At 40.1% G+C, this 20,275-nt stretch overlaps 1 protein-coding gene across 7 annotated transcripts in view; it reads right to left on the bottom strand.

The window, feature by feature from the left end:
* LOC115205111 (teneurin-3) overlaps positions 1-20,275 on the bottom strand; it is a 219,082-nt gene that overhangs the window by 181,830 nt on the left and 16,977 nt on the right. For all 7 annotated transcript variants that reach the window (XM_029770775.1, XM_029770773.1, XM_029770774.1 and 4 more), the window contains exon 2: positions 2,947-3,306. In XM_029770775.1, the coding sequence (XP_029626635.1) occupies positions 2,947-3,202 (256 nt within the window). In that variant the 5' untranslated portion in view covers positions 3,203-3,306. The remainder of the gene's footprint in view (positions 1-2,946; positions 3,307-20,275) is intronic.

The raw sequence follows: 20,275 nt of genomic DNA on the forward strand, positions 1-20,275 counted from the left end.
TCGTGCCACTTGTATTGTGCAGATGATTCCGGGTTTCGTCCCGTGTGGTATCATTGTGCGCCCCGTGTATTTATTCGATGTACTCCTCACTCTTTTGTTTGGGTTTCAACCCTGTGTTTTGTATACGTGTTTGTTTGGTCTTCGTCCCAGTGCCTTTCATGGCACGCTGTAATTTGGGTCCATAAAACCCCTATTACGCATTCCTGCGCCTGTCTCCTGATCCTTTACACCAATGTGACACTGCGTAGACTCCGGTCTTGGACAAGAGATGTCTATTAATTGTCCAAACGCACTGCCGCTTTTCCACTCTATATTGCTATAGAATTTTCACAAATGCCTTAGTATATGTAATTCCCAGAAATAATTATGCTGCAATAGCTTATGTGGGCTAGGGTCAGGCTAGGGTCAGTCTGGAGTATTTCTCCTGTCTTATCCGGTGTCCTGTGTGAATTTAAGTAGGCTCCCTCTAATTCTCTCTCTCTTTCTCTTCTCTCCAAGGACCGGAGCCCTAGGACCATGGCCTGATGACACCTTGCTGTCCCCAGTCCACCTGGTTGTGCTGCTGCTCCAGTTTCATCTGTTCTGCCTGCGGCTATGGAACCCTGACCTGTTCACTGGACGTGCTACCTTGTCCCGGACCTGCTGTTTTCTTCTCTCTCTCTCTCTCTCTCTCTCTACAGCACCTGCTGTCTCTAACTCTGAATGATCGGCTATGAAATGCCAACTGACATTTACTCCTGAGATGCTGACCTGTTTCACCCTCTACAACCACTGATTATTATTATTTGACCCTGTTGGTCATCTATGAACGTTTGAACATCTTAGCCATGTACTGTTATAATCTCCACCCGGCACAGCCAGAAGAGGACCGGCCACCCCTCAGAGCCTGGTTCTTCTCTAGGTTTCTTCCTAGGTTACTGCCTTTCTAGGGAGTTTTTCCTAGCCACCGTGCTTCTACATCTGCATTGCTTGCTGTTTGGGGTTTTAGGCTGGGTTTCTGTATAGCACTTTGTGACATCGGCTGATGTAAAAAGGGTTTTATAAATACATTTGATTGACTTAAGAATTTATGAAAATGATAATATGTAATTGCTCACTTGTCAGAAAACATTTAAAAAGGTGTTATGTTCTTCCTGGGGGTGTATATAAACAGACTTTAATAAGAGTTCAGGTTGCTAAAATGCTGTCAGTTCCACTTTAAGATAGAAGTAAATAGGACTTCTGTTGCTTTGGGGATTATCGGGACTGACCTTACACTTGAACCTAAAACAAACCGTCTGAAAACAACATTCCTCTAGACTACTCAAGGAAAAGATGATCCCACTCATTGTATCCAACTACCTAAATCGTAAATTGTAACAGATTCACGGCTCTGTGTCTTCTTAATCGTTTGTAAATCTGAATTTAAAGTGAGGATTTAATATAGAAACAAAAAGCGAAAAACAGATGCATGGAAATTTACACTGTCAATGCTGGATTGAGTAAATACAAAATGTGGTCTGAAGTAAACAGAAAAAATCTACCAAAGTAACATTTCTAAATGTGTGGACTAAATTCAATTATACCAAGTAATATAAATTATTGTTCACTGTAATTATTTTCTAAAATGTATTTTTGGGAAAATATACAGTCAAAGTTTTCCATTAATATTTGTATTTTTTATTCTTCTAGCTGAACGTTTGAAAATGTAAATTCATGCTGCATAAGACTACATACATGTATTTTACCCATATTAATTAAAAAATACCATTGCAGACAATGCAAGTAGTAAGACTAATATAAGTACAATAACAATTAATAAAATAATTTACAAAAATCAATTTCTTGCATTTACATTTAGTTTACCGGTTATTCCGGTAAAAACATGTGAAATTGACAAAGAACATTGTAAGGCAAAAACTGCAACAGCGCAATAAGATACATTGACAATATTCTATGTAATGTTTCAAACTTCATAGGATAATAAGTAAAATAATAAGTATAGTTTTAGGTTTTTATTAAGGTCCAAGTTGTGAATTAACTTTTTTCTAAACAGATAAATACTTTGAAATGCAAAACATTTCACATAATCATTTCTAATTAAACTGAATCATTCAGTATTTGGAGTTGTGATTTACATTTGAACAAGGACATGTTCAAACACAAAGTACTAATTTTGCCATCGTTCTCCAACTGAATAATCATTGAGGTGATAATAATTCCAATCGCTCATTACCTTTTCACTAAAAGTCCTAATTTGATCTAGAAATAAAGGGAAAACTAACATTCGTCCCACAGCCTAATTAGAATGCTATTAATTTCCAGCTGGCGCCAATTAGCAGGAATCTATGAGAAATATGCCATTAATTATGATCTGTTCATAGATCATCAAGAATCGGCTATAACACTTTATTCTTATTATGAACATTTCCTGCCAATTGCCAACAACCAATTAAAAAGCTGGGTTATTTGCTCAGCAGTTTAATGGGTAATTATCATTGGTATGTGGAGTGTGGAGTGTGATAATTTGGTTTGGATGTGTACATAGTTCAAGCACAGATCGAAAAGAGCTCTACTTTTCATCATGGATTAATAAAAACCTCAAGTGACAAGCTATGAATGCTGGTAAATTGATCATACAAGAAGATAAAGACCACCACCAGTTTAAAGAAACCCACGGGATACCTTACCTAAGACAAAACATCAGACTTACTAATACAGTATCAAACATCTTTTCTATGTCAATGAGCTAAACTGTAGACAATGAATTTATATTTTAATATTTTAATTTTTTTTACCAAACTCCATGTGTTCCCAAGTTAATTATGTTTAAAAAATACACGTATGAAATCTGAATCAAATCTCATCTAAACAAATTATATCCATACAATACGGCCATTATTAAGCATATAATGGGCATATTGCAAAGATTTCATATCATTGAAATAGAGCTGTGACTGTACTGACCTGGCCTGCCGTAGTCATTGGTCTCCTGATAGGCCATCTCCTTGACTCGGCCTGAGAATAGCAGCCGGGCGGGGTCATGGTCGTAGGCCTGCAGCGTCTCGCTAGAGCTGTAGGACTTCTGTGTAGGCACCCGGCAGGCCCCTTCTCTGTCTGTCGATGATGCGGTGTAACGCCGTTCCAGATCCCGCTCCCTTTCGTGGTCTCTCTGGCTCTTGGAGAGCGAGCAGAAGGGCCGCTGCTCCTTCACCTGTTCCATGCTGCCTGCATACTGTGTCCTCCCCCGTTCTCTCCTGAGCAGATCGCTTTGGGATATTCTGCTTTACGCTGTTGGTAAGTCTCTCCCTCTGTATTTCTGTCGACCTGGACAAACAGAGAGGGGGGAGATGAGAAGCTCAGATAACACTAATCCGCCCACTTAATCTTCAAAAGCCCACACTCACACTCACACCCACCACAGCACCACCACCACCACCTCTCAAACCCCACCCGTAAGCCATTCCATGGATGAACTCCCCTCAATAAAACAGTTCTCCTCTCACACATTCACTCTCACACTTTCTTTTATTCTTTTGGACACAACTTGGTTGTGTGTGGTATATATATATATATATATATATATATATATATATATATATATATATATATATATATCTGAGGTAGACGTTAATTTAGACACTTTGATTAGCCGCTACCGTTAAGTGTAGAACGTGCAAAGGGTGGATTTTCACTGGTGAGGATTTCGGTAAAATGGGGACAGACGTGGGAAGAAAGAATAAAACGAATCCGCAAAAACCCCAAGGGGAGAGTGAGTGGTGAGAATCCCCGGTGTGCTGCTCAAGTGTTTAATACCAACCTTTTCCGCTCATCCCGAAATACCACACTTTCATTTCTGTTTTGGCTCAGCTGGAAGCCCGAAGACAGGTGTATCAGACACCCCTACCTTTCCTCTACTGAAACTGATAAACTGAAACTTTGCTTTACATCAATCATCAAAATATTTTAATGACGCCTTGTGCATGTTAAGATATGGAAGACTACCTGGAGATCCTTTCCTGGGAGACTTCCAGAAGCACTAGAGGTAGAGGATGGATCCAAGGGTCATGAATATAATAATAATAATAACAATAACAACAACAACATTTGTATAGCACTTTCAATATAAGTAACAAATTGCTTAAAATGTATTATAAAATAATATAATAAAAATAAAATTACTAAGAAAAGAAACAAAGACAGGAAGAAGGAGAATGAAAAAAAAGATAGCCAATTAAAATCATACATTGAAATCAAACATTAAAAGCATCTTTATAAAAGTGTGTCTTCAGACGGGATTTAAAAATCTGCAAGCCTGATCTCCTCTGGCAGACCATTCCAACGTCTAGTGGCCCTAATGGCAAATGCCCGGTTCCGTTTAGTTTTCAACCTAGACTTTGTAATGGTCAACAGTGCCTTGCCAGGGGATCTCAGGCTGCATCCTGGTTCGTAGGGGGATTACAGATCAGAGATACAGGATGTGGCTGAACCAAGCCTGAAACATGATTAATACCATTTTAAAATGTATTCTAAAAAAGTGACTGGTAGCCAGTGTAAAGAAGCTAAAATGGGGTTTGATATGGTTAGATTTTCTGGTGCCTGTTAAAAGCTGTGCTGCAGCATTTTGAACTGTAGACTGTGAAGTGATTTCTGACTGAGACATGTATACAATGACTTACAGCAATCTAGGGGTGAGGAAATAAAAGCATGTATAACATTCTCCAGATCAGTGACTGAGATAAAAAATACTTGACTTTAGCTATACTTCGTAGATAATAAAAACAGGACTGAACAATCTTCTTTACATGCAGCTCAAGGTTTAGGTCAGGGTCAAAGAAGACACCAACGTTTCTGGCCGTAGGCTTTACATTGATGGACAAATGACCAAGGTTATTTACAATCTGGGTTCTATCAAGGAGGGGGCCAAATAAAACGACCTCTGATTTCTTATCACTGAGCTGGAGTAAATTGTCAGATTTTTGATGTCAGGAAGACACTTGTGAAGGGTAGCTACTGTATGCTAGCTTGGTCACTGGGTCTGACTGGTAAATAAAACGTTGTGTCATCCGCATAGCAGTGAAGCTGAATGCTATGATTGCAGATGATGTCACCAAGGGGAAGCATGTACAGCGAAAACAGTTTAGTCATTTAGCAGACGCTCTTATCCAGAGCGACTTACAGTAGTGAATAGATACATTTCATACACATTTCATGCATTTGCTTATTTATTTTTTGTACTGGCCCCCCGTGGGAATCGAACCCACAACCCTGGCATTGCCCACACCATGCTGGCGTTGCAAACACCATGCTCTACCAACTGAGCCACAGGGAAGGAGTACAAAACAGGATGGGGCCCAGAATTTACACCTGAGGGACACCATAGTGAATAGGGGCTGGGGACGATACTAAACCGCCAATGCTCACTGAGAAACGTCTGCCACATAGATAGACAGACAACAGAAGGTCAATACTGACCTTCAAAAAATAAGTTTCTCTGCTGTGAAGTGAGTGGAAGCCTGACTGGAATTTTCAGATAAGTTATTCATATGCAAATAAGCCACCGATTGTGTGAAAACAACTTTTTCTACAATATTGGATAAAAAATTATGTGAGGAGGGTCGAGATTGGGCTTTTTAAGGAGATGTTGAACCAGAGCAGTTTTAAAATAGGTTGGAACGGAGACAGAAGTCAGGGAACTATTTACAATAGACAGAATGTTGGGGCCGACAGTAGGCATAACCTCTTTTAGTAGTCCAGTAGGGATCATGTCTAAGAGGAAACAGGAGGTCTTCATGTGAGCTACAGCGTCAAGGAGGGACTCAAAGGATATTTTCTCAAATGAGTAAAGGGAAGCAGTAGACAGTAGATTATTCTATACAGAATCACAAAAACTGTTAACAGATCATTTCTCATCAGATCCTTCATAGAATACTTGAAGTTTGCAGCCCTTCCATTTACGTTAAGCCTTTCTGAGTACACTTTAAGGCACAAGTGTGTTCATTTAACAAGGTGATACTGGCAGACAGTTTATTATTGGTTTTAACTGGTGCCACAGAGTCTAAACTAGCCTGACATGTCATTGAAAATGTTCAGCAAATCATCAGTGATGACACAGAACAGGATCATTAGTATAGGATAAAAAAGCATTGGTAAATGTATTAGCAGTTGAGGAGAAGAATGATGTTTGAGGGACTGGGGACATACACATTTTTAGGAGGAGAAGAACGCATTTTCAAAACAATACTGAGATGGTCAGAGACACACCCATCAATAGTTATCAATATTTAGATCATCATGAGATCAAGAGTATGATCTTTGTTGTGTGAAGGCCCTGTGGCATATAGCAAAGTTAAAGGATTCTAACAGGTTAAAATGCTCCCCAGCTAGTGCATTACTTGGGCAACACGCATTAATGTTTAGCTCTCCAAGAATAACAACCCTGTCATATATAGGCGTAACCAAATATAGCAGGTGAGAGAATTCTGCAATGAACAAACTGTTAGGTTTAGGAGGGTGGCAGTGGTAGAAAAAGTACTACATTCTCAAACTTGAGTAAAAGTAAAGATACCTTAATAGAAAATGACTCAAGTAAAAGTGAAAGTTACACAGTAAAATAGTACTTGAGTAAAAGTCTAAAAGTATTTGGTCTTAAGTATCAAAAGTAAAAGTACAAATTATTTCAAATTCCAAATATTAAGCAAAGCAGACAACACCCGTTTTAAAAATGTTTTTATTTACAGATAGCCAGGTTCACACTCCAACACTCAGACATCATTTAAAAACAAAGCATTTGTGTTTAGTGTGTCCGCCAGAGCAAAGGCAGTAGGGATGACCTCTTGAAAAGTGTGCGAATTTGACCATTTTCTGTTCTGCTAAGAATTCAAAATGTAACGAATACTTTTGGGTGTCAGGGAAAATGTTGGAGTAAAAAGTACATCATTTTCTTTAGGAATGTAGTGAAGTAAAAGTACAAGTTGTGAAAAATATAAAGAGTAAAGTAAAGTACAGATTAGAGGTCGACCGCTTATGATTTTTTAACACCGATTACTGGTGGACCAAAAAAACAGTACTGAATGAACACTTATTTTAACTTAACATTTTCCATAAATAAAATCTATTTAGTCTCAAATAAATAATGAAACATGTTTCAATTTGGTTTAAATAATGCAAAAACACAGTGTTGGAGAAGTAAAAGTGCAATATGTGCCATGTAAAAAAGCTAACGTTAAGTTCCTTGCTCAGAACATGAGAACATATGAAAGCTGGTGGTTCCTTTTAACATGAGTCTTCAATATTCCCAGTTAAGAAGTTTTAGGTTGTAGTTATTATAGGAATTATAGGACTATTTCTCTCTATACCATTTGTATTTCATATACCTTTGACTATTGGATGTTCTTGTAGGCACTACAGTATTGCCAGCCTAATCTCGGGAGTTGATAGGCTTGAGGTCATAAACAGTGCTGTGCTTCAAGCATTGCTAAGAGCTGCTGGCAAATGCAGGAAGGTGCTGTTTGAATGAATGCTTACGAGCCTGCTGCTGCCTACCACCACTCAGTCAGACTGCTCTATCAAATATCAAATCATAGACTTAATTATAATATAATAAACACACAGAAATACGCGCATTAGGTCATTAATGTGGTCAAATCCGGAAACTATCATTTCAAAAACAAAATGTTTATTCTTTCAGTGAAATACGGAACCGTATTGTATTTTATCAAACGGGTGGCAAACCTAAGTCTAAATATTGCTGTTACATTGCTAATTATGTAAAATTCTGGCAAATTAATTATGGTCTTTGTTAGGAATAAATGGTCTTCACACAGTTCGCAACGAGCCAGGCAGCCCAAACTGCTGCATATACCCTGACGTGAATGAGCTTTTGTTAAATCATCACCCATTTGGCGAAGTAGGCTGTGATTCGATGATAGATTAACAGGCACCTCATTGATTATATGCAACGCAGGACAAGCTAGTTAAACTAGTAATATCATCAACCATGTGTAGTTAACTAGTGATTATGTTAAGATTGATTGTTTTTTATAAGATAATTCTAATTCTAGCAAGCAACTTACCTTGGCTCCTTGCTGCACTCACGTAACCGGTGGTCAGCCTGCCACACAGTCTCCACGTGGATTGCAATGTAATCGGCTATAATCGGCATCCAAAAATGTTGATTACCGATTGTTCTGAAAACACGAAATCGGCCATGCCGATAAATCGGTCGACCTCTAGTACAGATACCCCAAAAAACTACTTAAAAATACTTTAAAGTACTACTTAAGTACTTTTACACCACTGGAGGGCAGTACATTAAAATATACAAGGTGGGGTTCTTCTCATTCAAGCAAAAGATAAGGCTCTAAAATTAAGAAAATTCGCTACATGACACAGGGCTGCATACACCACATGACCAAAGTATGTGGACACCTGCTCGTTGAACATGTCATTTCAAAATCATGTGCCTTAATATGGAGTTGGTCCCCCCGTTGCTGATATAACAGCCTCCACTCTTCTGGGAAGGCTTTTCACTAGATGTAGGAACATTGCTGCGGGGACTTACTTCCATTCAGCCACAAGAGCACTAGTGAGTTCGGGCACTGATGTTGGGCTATTAGGCCTAGATTGCAGTCAGCGTTCCAATTCATACCAAAGGTGTTCGATGGGGTTGAGGTCAAGGCTCTGTGCAGGCCAGTCAAGTTCTTCAACACCGTATGGACCTCGCTTTGTGCATGGGAGGATTGTCATGCTGAAACAGGAAAGGGCCTTCCCCAAACTGTTGCCACAAAGTTGGAAGCATGGAATCATCTAGAATGTCATCGTATGCTGTAGCGTTAAGGGCCCTAGCACGAATCATGAAAAACATCCCCAGACTATTATACCTTCTCCACCAAACTTTACAGTTGGCACTATGCATTGGGGGCGGTAGGGTTCTCCTGGCATCCACCAAACCCAGATTCGTCCATTGGACTGCCAGATGGTGAAGCGTGATTCATCAATCCAAAGAACGCATTTCCGCTGCTCAAAAGTCCGATGTTGGCGAGCTTTACACCCCTCCGGCCGACGCTTGGCATTGCATATTTGTAATCTTAGGCTTGTGTGCGGTTGCTCAGCCATGGAAACACATTTCCTGAAGCTCCCGACGAACAGTTCTTTTGCTGATGTTGCTTCCAGAGACAGTTTGGAACTCGGTATTGAGTGGTGCAATCTAGGACACCCACTTCACGTCTGAGCCATTGTTGCTCCTAGACATTTCCACATCACAATAACAGCACTTACAATTGACCGGGGCAGCTGTAGCTGGGAAGAAATTTGACAAACTGACTTGTTAGAAAGATGGCATCCTATGACTGTGCCACGTTGAAAGTCACTGAGCTCTTCAGTAAGGCCATTCTACAGCATATATTTGTCTATGGAGACTGAAAGGCTGTGTGCTTGATTTTATGCACCTGTTAGCAACGAGTGTGGTTGATACACTAATTTGAAGGTGTGTCCACATATTTTTGTATATATAGTGCATATACAGTGCCTACAGAAAGTTCACACCCCTTCACTTCTACAACCTTTTTTTAGAAATGTTTACAAAGTCAGTATGAAAAGCTGAAATGTCTTGAGTCAATAAGTATTCAACCACTTTGTTATGGCAACCCTAAATAAGTTCAGGAGTAAAAATGTGCTTAACAAGTCACATAATAAGTTGCATGGACTCAGTGTGTTCAATAATAGTGTTTAACATGATTTTTGAATGACTACCTCATCTCTATACCCCACACATACAATTATCTGAGGGAGGTTTTCCAATGCCTCTCAAAGAAAGGTACCTATTGGTAGATGGTTAAAAATAAAGAAAGCAGACATTGAATATCCCTTTGCGCATGGTGAAGTTATTAATTACACTTTGGATGGTGTATCAATACACTCAGTCACTACAAATATACAGGCGTCATTCCTAACTCAGTTGCCGGAGGGGAAGGAAACAGCTTAAGGATTTCACCATGAGGCCAATGGTGACTTTAAAACAGTTGCAGAGTTAAATGGCTGTGATAGGAGAAAACTGAGGATGGATCAACAACATTGTAGTTACTCCACAATACTAACATAAATGACAGAGTGAAAATAAGGAAGCCTGTACAGAATAAAAATATTCCAAAACATGCATGCTGTTTGCAATAAGGCACTAACGTAAAACTGCCAAAAATGTGGCAAAGAAATTAACTTTATGTCCTGAATACAAAAGCGCTATGTTTGAGACAAATCCAACACACCACATAACTGAGTACATCACTCTTCATATTTTCAAGCATGGTGGTGGCTGCATCACGTTATGGGTATTCTTGTCATCGGCAAGGACTAGGGTTTTTTTTTGGAAAAAAGAAACAATAGAGCTAAGCACAGGCAAAATTCTAGAGGAAAACCTGGTTGTCTGATTTCCACCAGACACTGGGAGACAAATTCACCTTATTGTACAATCCATGTGTGCAAAACTCTTAGAGACTTACCCAGAAAGACTCACAGCTGTAATCGCTTCCAAAGGTGATTCCAACATGTATTGTCTCAGGGGTGTGAATACTTATATAAAATGAGATAATTCTGTATAAAATGTTCACTAAATTAGCAAAAATGTCTAAAAACATGTTTTCACTTTGTCATTGCGGGGTGTTGTGTATAGATGCGGTGACAGAAGCACATGATATAATCCATTTTTAATTTAGGCTGTAACACAACAAAATGTGGATTAAGACAAGGGGTATGAATACTTTCTGAAGGCACTGTACTTGTCTCTATAAATGACTGCTACCACACCACCACGGACAGACAGGCTGGATTTCTGTAGATAAGAAAAGTCTGAAGGTGTAGTTTCATTTAGAGAACCAAAATCAGGTTTCAGAAATCATGAAAATATCATTGTCATTGGAAATAATAAAACCATTGCATAGGAACAACCATTTTTTAGATCTTACATTCAATAAACCGATCTTGACATGGATAACTGTCGGAATGACAAAGACATTCAGGGGAGTTAGAGGAACATAAATTAGGTTAATTAAATTAACCGCACTATGGGACATAATATTTTCCCTGTTCTCTGTTGCTCATTATGACAGGGAGGACTGGAGCACTACCAGACCCAGACCATCAGTCTCTAAAACAGTTTGCAATGTTCCTGGAAATAATCCTGGAACACCTGCGGATTGGGTGAATATAGTCTCTTTTAAAGTGCTGGTTGCTCCCACAGCAAGTAAAAATGGTCACAAAGGGAGACATTCTTGTTGCTTCAAAGTTTCTTTAGGTACACTTTTAGGGCAACGAGGCAGCTGAAACGTTCTAAACCCCTTCGTTAGGACAGGAGGGGGACAGAGATAATTATTCTCTTCCCTATGCTAACAAGGTTGTTTAAAATAATTTTGTAGTCCCCAGCAGTTCCTCCGATCGCCTAAAGTTGAAGGTTGTTAAAACCCATGTGAGTGACGATGGTGCCAATATTAGAGTCGTTGAACCGTGGGCACCGGCCCCATGGTCAGAGTGGACCATGGTCGGTCCACAGACCGTAGGCAGGCCAAAATCTCACCAATCCAGCAGCCCACAATGACTGTGGTCGTGATGGAATTTGATGGGGAAGGAAGAGGGGGAACGGGATGGGACTAGCTCGACTCTCCGCACCAGCAGCAACGAATGTTGTCGGAAGCTCCGGGAAAGGTGGAGGAGGGCCTGAGACCCTGCTGAACAGTGGTAGCCTTGGGGGAGGGTGCCACTGGTCAGCTGTCGGCTGTTGGTACATTCACAGTTTCAGAGCTGACTCCCGAAGCAGGTACAGTTGAAGACGGAGGTTTACATACACCTTAGCCAAATACATTTCAACTCAGTTTTTCACAATTCCTGACATTTAATCCAATTAACAATTCCTTGTTTTAGGTCAGTTAGGATCACTACTTTATTTTAAGAATGTGAAATGTCAGAATAATAGTGGAGAGAATGATTTATTTCAGCTTTTATTTCTTTCATCACATTCCCATTGGGTCAGAAGTTTACATACACTCAATTAGTATTTGGTAGCATTGCTTAACTTGGGTAAAACGTTTCTGGTAGCCTTCCACAAGCTTCCCACAATAGATTGGGTGAATTCTGTCCCATTCCTCCGGACAGAGCTGGTGTAACTGAGTCAGGTTTGTAGGCCTCCTTGCTCGCGCATGCTTTTTCAGTTCTGCCCACACATTTTCTATTGGATTGAGGTCATGGCTTTGTGATGGCCACTCCAATACATTGACTTTGTTTTCCTTAAGCCATTTTGCCACAACTTTGGAATGGCTGCGTGGTCCCATGGTGTTTATACTTGCGTACCATTGTTTGTACAAATGAACGCGGTACCTTCAGGCATTTGGAAATTGCTCCCAAGGATGAACCAGACTTGTGGAGGTCTACAATTTTTTTCTGAGGTCTTGGCTGATTTCTTTTGATTTTCCCATGATGTCAAGCAAAGAGGCAATGAGGTTAAAGGTAGGCCTTAGAAATACATCCACAGGTACACCTCCAATTGACTCAAATTATGTCAATTAGCCTATCAGAAGCTTCTAAAGCCATGACATAATTTTCAGGAATTTTCCAAGATGTTTAAATGCACAGTCAACTTAGTGTATGTTTACTGTCTGTAAACAATTGTTGGAAAAATGACTTGTGTCATGCACAAAGTAGATGTCCTAACTGACTTTCCAAAACTATAGTTTGTTAACAAGAAATTTGTGGAGTGGTTGAAAAACAAGTTTTAATGACTCCAACCTAAGTGTATGTAAACTTCTGACTTCAACTGTAGGTACACCTCCAGTGGGGCAAAGCTGTTATATTGCTGGATCGGATCTTCCAGGATAGATGGAGGCTGTCCTAACTGCCTCCTTTCCGGCCTCCTGGCCAGTGTCCAGTCTCCCATGTGCTGCGGAGATGGGTTTATTATCTGTCCAGTGGATTGGAATAGATCAACGCTGCCTGACTCATCTATACCTTGGCTGTAAGAGGCAATCAAGACAAATGCGATTTGCCTGGGTTTCCGCCAGGTCGGTGAACTTGGAAAGCAGGTTCTTGGCCTCAAGTTTTTTATTGAGAATATGCTGAGAAGTACTTCCACTACCTGGAAGGTTGTTTTTCCTTTCAATGCAGAGATGAAATCTGAAAGACACTTTAGTGTAGAGATGTAAACCCTCCATCCTACTCCCAACATGAACTCACACACATTTGACAGATTCGTGTGCAGTGGGTGAGAATGGATCCACCCAGAAATAGAGGTCGACCGATTAATCGGAATGGCCGATTAATTAGGGCCGATTTCAAGTTTTCATAACAATCGGAAATCGGTATTTTTGGACGCCGATTTTTTTTCAGACCTTTATTTAACTAGGCAAGTCAGTTAAGAACACATTCTCATTTTCAATGACGGCCTAGGAACGGTGGGTTACTGCCTTGTTCAGGGGCAGAAAGACAGATTTTTACCTTGTCAGCTCAGGGATTCAATCTTGCAACCTTACGGTTAACTAGTCCGACGCTCTAACCACCTGCTTTACATTGCACTCCACGAGGTTACTCGAATGCAGTAAGAAGCTAAGGTAAGTTGCTAGCTAGCATTAAACTTATCTTATAAAAAACAATCAATCAATCAAAATCACTAGTTAACTACACATGGTTGATGATATTACTAGTTTATCTAGCCTGTCCTGCGTTGCATATAATCGCTTAGGTACACGTTGCTCCAACCATAAACATCAATGCCTTTCTTAAAATCAATACACAAGTATATATTTTTAAACCTGCATATTTAGTTAATATTGCCTGCTAACATGAATTTATTTTAACTTGGGAAAATGTGTCACTTCTCTTGCAAACAGAGTCAGGGTATATGCAGCATTTTGGGCCGCCTGGCTAGTTGCGAACTGTGTGAATACTATTTCTTCCTAACAAAGACAGCCGACTTCGCCAAACGGGGATGATTTAACAAAAGCGCATTTGCGAAAAAAGCACAATCGTTGCACGAATGTACCTAACCATAAACATCAATGCCTTTCTTAAAATCAATACACAGAAGTATATATTTTTAAACCTGCATATTTAGCTAAATGAAATCCAGGTTAGCAGGCAATATTAACCAAGTGAAATTGTGTCATTTTGCGTTCATTGCACGCAGAGTCAGGGTATATGCAACACTTTGGGTAATTTGTCAGAATTTTACGTAATTATGACATAACACTGAAGGTTGTGCAATGTAACAGGAATAACGTTTTGTTTTCGAGATGATAGTTTCCGGATTCGACCATATTAATGACCTAAGGCTTGTGTTTGTGTGTTATTATGTTATAATTAAGTCTATGATTTGATAGAGCAGTCTGACTGAGCGATGTTAGGCAGCAGCACGCTCGTAAGCATTCATTCAAAATAGCACTTTCGTGCGTTTTGCCAGCAGCCCTTCACAATGCATTGCGATGTTTATGACTTCAAGCCTATCAACTCCCAAGATTAGGCTGGTGTAACCCATGTGAAATGGCTAGCTAGTTAGCCGGGTGCGCGCTAATAGCATTTCAAACGTCACTCACTCTGAGACTTGGAGTAGTTTTTTCCCTTCCTCTACATGGGTAACGCGCTTCGAGGGTGGCTGTTGTCGATGTGTTCCTGGTTCGAGCCCAGGTAGGAGCGAGGAGAGGGACGGAAGCTATACTGTTACACTGGCAATACTAAAGTGCCTATAAGAACATCCAATAGTCAAAGGTATATGAAATACAAATCGTATAGAGAGAAATAGTCCTATAATTCCTATAATAACTACAACATCTTACCTGGGAATATTGAAGACTCATGTTAAAAGGAACCACCAGCTTTCATATGTTCTCATGTTTTGTGTTATGGGGATATGTGTGGCGGGCCAGATTCTCACAAAACCAGGTGAATGCATACCAAAAAGTACTGACACTATCATTTTCAGGGTTAATCAAAATGTCCTCTATGCGCTGAAGGTGGTTCCTGTACATGAGAATGCTTTGAGGGACCCTAGAGAGATACTCATAGAAGTTGTCATGGTGCTAAAGCCTACAAAGGGACTTCTGGTGTAGTTTGATTAGGCCACTTTGTTGCTTGGATATAGGAACCACATAATAGGCCTACATCATTTCTGTGTGCCTTACTGCAATACACCAGAAATGTTCCTCGAGTCACCCAGTGGTGGAAAAAGTACTACATTCTCATACTTGAGTAAAAGTAAAGATACCTTAATAGAAAATGACTCAAGTAAAGGTCACCCAGTAAAATACTACTTGAGTAAAAGTCTAAAAGTATGTGTTTTTAAATATACCTTAAGAATCAAAAGTAAATGTAATTGCTAAAATATACTTAAGTATCAAAAGTAAAAGTACAAATAATTTAAAAAAACCAGACAGCACAATTTCTTTTTTACAGATAGCCAGGGTCACACTCCAACACTCAGACATCATTTTAAAACAAAGTGTTTGTGTTTAGTGAGTCCACCAGATCAGAGGCATTAGGGATGACCTCATGAAAAGTGTGTGAATTGGACCATTTTCTGTCCTGCTAAGCATTCAAAATGTAACGAGTACTTTCGGGTGTCAGGGAAAATGTATGGAGTAAAGAGAACATAATTTTCTTTAGGAAAGTAGTGAAGTAAAAGTTGTCAAAAATATAAATAGTAAAGTAAAGTACAGTTACCCAAACAAAACTACTTAAGTAGTACTTTAAAGTATTTTTACTTAAGTACTTTACACCACTGGAGTCACCCCATTCAGATTAAGAACTGTACTACATACTGTCAGGATACAAGACACTTCATGGCAAGGAAGAAAAATGTACAATTTGTACAGGTCATTTGTTCTGTATGTGTCACCTTTGATAATATGAGTGATTGACCTCAAGAAAGAAAAGCCGACCTTGCAGTAATTTAGTGGATCCTTTGGCAAGGCAGTGAGGGTGGGCAGTGATCAATGTAGCGTAGCAAAGCACTACACAGGCCTATGACTCCCCAGCCAGTTACCTATTGTACCCTGAAAACCTCTTCTTCTGTTATATACAGTCCCAATTTTCTTTTAAACATTAACCATACACCATACAGTGCATTCGGAAAGTATTCAGACCCATTGACTTTTTCCACATCTTAAGTTACAGCCTCATTCTAAAATGTATTAAATTGTTTTTTTCCCCTAATCAATCGACACCCAATACCCCATAATGACAAAGCAAAAACGGATTATAAATGTTTACAAATGTATTTTTTTTAAATAAATGGAAAATGTAACATTTACATAAGTATTCAGATCCTTTACTCAGTACATTGTTGAATGTACTGAATGTACTTTGGCAGCAATTACAGCCTTGAGTCTACTTGGGTATGACGCTACAAGCTTGGCACACCTGTATTTGGGGAGTTTCTCCCATTCTTCTCTGCAGATCCTCTCAAGCTCTGTCTGGTTGGATGGGGAGCATCACTGCACAGCTAGTTTCAGGTCTCTCCAGAGATGTTCGATCGGGTTCAAGTCTGGGTTCTGGCTGAGCCACTCAGAGACTTGTCCCGAAGCCACTCCCGCATTGTCTTGGATGTGCTTAGGATCGTAATCCTGTTGGTAGATGTACCTTCGCCCCAGTCTGAGGTCCTGAGCGCTCTGGAGCAGGTTTTCATCAAGGATCTCTCTGTACTTTGCTCCGTTCATCTTTCCCCCGATCCTGACTAGTCTCTATGCCGCTGAAAAACATCCCCACAGCATGATGCTGCTACCACCATGCTTCACCGTAGAGATGGTGCCAGGTTTCCTTGACGTGACGCTTGGCATTCAGGTCAAAAATGTCAATCTTGATTTCATCAGACCAGAGATTGGTGGAGTGCTGCAGAGATGGTCGTCCTTCTGGAAGGTTCTCCCATCTTCACAGAAGAACTTTAGAGCTCTGTCAGAGTGACCATCGGGTTCTTGGTCACCTCCTTGACCAGGGACCCAGGGACCTTCTCCCCCGATTGCTCAGTTTGGCCGGGTGGCCAGCTCTAGGAAGAGTCTTGGTGGTTCCAAACTTCTTCCATTTAAGAATGATGGAGGCCATTGTGTTCTATGGGACCTTCAATGCTGCAGAAACGTTTTTGTACCATTCCCCAGATCTTTGCCTCGACACAATCCTGTCTCGGAGCTCTACGGACAATTCCTTCGACCTCATGGCTTGGTTTTTGCTCTGACATGCATTGTCAACTGTGGGACCTTATATAGACAGGTGTGTACCTTTCCAAATCATGTCCAATCAATTGAATTTACCACAGGTGTACTCCAATCAAGTTGTAAAAACATCTTAAGGATGATCAATGAAAACAGGATGCACCTGAGCTCAATTTCGAGTCTCATAGCAAAGGGTCTGAATACTTATTTAAATAAGGTATTTGTTTTTTTTATTTCTAAAAACCTGTTTTCGCTTTGTTATTATGGGGTATTGTGTGGAGATTGATGAGGGCTTTTTGTTATTTAATCCATTTTACAATAAGACTGTAACGTAACAAAATGTGGAAAAAGTCAAGCGGTCTGAATACTTTCCGAATGCACTTGTTGTATAATATAGTGTTAAGCAATGTACTTCAGTCAATTTGGAAACACATTTTCGAGAATAAGGCCAGCTGGGAAGCTTTTATGATCTAGGCTTGATTCTCTTGTTTGGACACAGATCTTCACACTCATGATTCAGGACCAAAGTAGAAGCCACCATAGGTGTGGCTCAGAGCCAATACAGCCAAATAAAGTGGTTTCAACTGAAGTGACCCACATTCCTGATGTAAGCACAAGGTGCATTTTCCAAAGAGTACAGTAGTCACTGGAGACTTTCCTGCTGAAAATGGCAAATCGTCACAGAGCCCTCTTTGTTCAAGTAATTACAATTCAGAGGGCCTGCTCTAAATATTAACTCAGACCCCCAGACCCTACACTCTGTAAATAAAGGCAATAAAAATGCATGCTCGCCGTTTCTGTCGGTTTCCCTTTCCCAGATGTTCAACCTTCCACCGCAGGGCCAAGCCCTCTGCCCTCCCTATCTTTTCGCCTCTGTGGCCTTGCCATTTCCCTATTAGTTATTGCAGGGACCAGACGGTACTTCGCCAAGGAAATTGTGAAAGTGGTGAGGGAGGGTGGTGGGGATCGGGCCGGCTCACTTTAACACAGCCAGCACCTCCAACAATAGCCGGATCTGACAGCTTTGCATAATTCATCTTGTCGAGTGTCTAATCTCTCCTTCTCTTTTCTCTTCCTTCTCTCCAACTATCTGGAATGGACCGAGGAGAAACAAGGGCACACTTCCATCAGCTTCTGCCTGTTCCCTCCAGACACCAGTGATTTTTGGAGACAGAAGTGTTTGTCTGTTGAAAGCAGATTGCCCAGTTTTGCCATGTGTTCTGGTCTGGATGCCATCAGAACCAGACTGCTGTTCAGTCTGTCTAAAGCTTTACAATAGGGAACCTGCTGATGCAAGATGTTCAACTTTGAGAGCTGTGGTGTATTTTATTGAGTTAGCTGATCAAAGCTTCTGATAATTGTGTGTGTGTCCTTTCACAGGGAATGTGAGTTTTATACTTAAATACCTCTGTCTTTGCTAAAACCTTGATGTTTTTTACCATCATGGATTGTATGAGAAATACAGACAGAGGCATTAGCAGGCACCAATGCTCAAGTATGTCAACTTCTTACAACATTGATATAAACCTCATCATAACCACAGCTAATAGTGGATATTTATTTCCCTGAAATATACAGTGATTCACTTAAGGTGGGCTTGACACCGAGGTGAATCACATCCAGTTTTATTTGTCACAAGCTTTGTAAACAATAAGTGTAGACTACCAGTGAAATTATTACTTATGGGCCCTTCCAAACAAAGCAGAGAGAAAAAAATTATAATAAAAAATAAAAAAGTGTAACGATATACACCAGCACCGAGTCGATGTGCTGGGGTATGAGGTAATTGAGGTAGATATGGACAACTAGGAATAAAGTGACTTGCCAACAGGATAGATAAACTGTAGAAGCAGCGTATGTGACAAGTCAAAAGAGTTAGTGCAAAAAAAGGGTGAATGCAGATAGTTAAATAGTTAACCAATAGCTACGCGGACTAACTAAGAATTGCAAAGAAAAAGCCATATCTCAGACTGGCCAAAAAAAATAAAAGATTAAGATGGGCAAAAGAACACAGACACTGGACAGCGGAACGGGGTCGCCTCTTCACTGCTGACGTTGAGACTGGTGTTTTGCGGGTACTATTTAATGAAGCTGCCACTTGAGGACTTGTGAGGTGTCTGTTTCTCAAACTAGACACTCTAATGTACTTGTCCTCTTGCTCATTTATGCACCGGGCCCTCCCACTCAACTTTCTATTCTGGTTAGAGCCAGTTTGCTCTGTTCTGTGAAGGGAGTAGTACACAGCGTTGTACGAGATCTTCAGTTTCTTGGCAATTTATCTCATGGAATTGTCTTCATTTCTCAGAACAATAGACTGACGAGTTTCACAAGAAAGGTATTTGTTTCTGGCCATTTTGAGCCTGTAATCGAACCCACAAATGCTGATGCTCCAGATACTCAACTAGTCTAAAGGCCAGTTTTATTGCTTCTTTAATCAGGACAACAGTTTTCAGCTGTGCTAACATAATTGCAAAAGGGTTTTCTAATTATCAATTAGTCTTTTAAAATTATAAACTTGGATTAGCTAACACAACGTGCCATTGGAACACAGAAGTGATGGTTGCTGATAATGGGCCTCTGTACGCCTATGTTTATATTCCATTCAAAATCAAAAGTGTCACATCAATTACTGCTTGGCATGTCTGTCAAAAACACTGACTATTCAAACTCAAATATTTATAAAACATGAAATTGCATATATCCTTCAATCTCAGATGAAAATTCTACTTGGATTGTTCCTAAAGTGCTCGTTTGTTGGCAATGGCATATGTGATCCGTTTCCAGGAAGCTATGCGTATGTCGCATGTCACTACTTCACAGGAGCACCATTTGAACGTAAATTGTATATTTTGATCAAAATGCGTTTTTTGATAGAAATGTCTTCTGGAACATGTGAACTTTCATGTGAATTAATAACAAACTTGTATGCCATCTGTAAATATGAATAAAATTGTTAAATTACGAGCTTAGTTGGTTTAGCCACAGAAATATCAAGGAACCTTCCCCATTGCCATGAATGGCTGAGATAATGGATTGGCTAGACATACCGAGTGCTGAGTTCTGATTGGTCTGCCATGTAGAATGCTTCTGTCTATAACATGACCTGCTCAGTTTGT

The sequence above is a fragment of the Salmo trutta genome, chromosome 13, assembly GCF_901001165.1.
Source record: "Salmo trutta chromosome 13, fSalTru1.1, whole genome shotgun sequence".
NCBI classification, from domain to species: Eukaryota; Metazoa; Chordata; class Actinopteri; order Salmoniformes; family Salmonidae; genus Salmo; species Salmo trutta.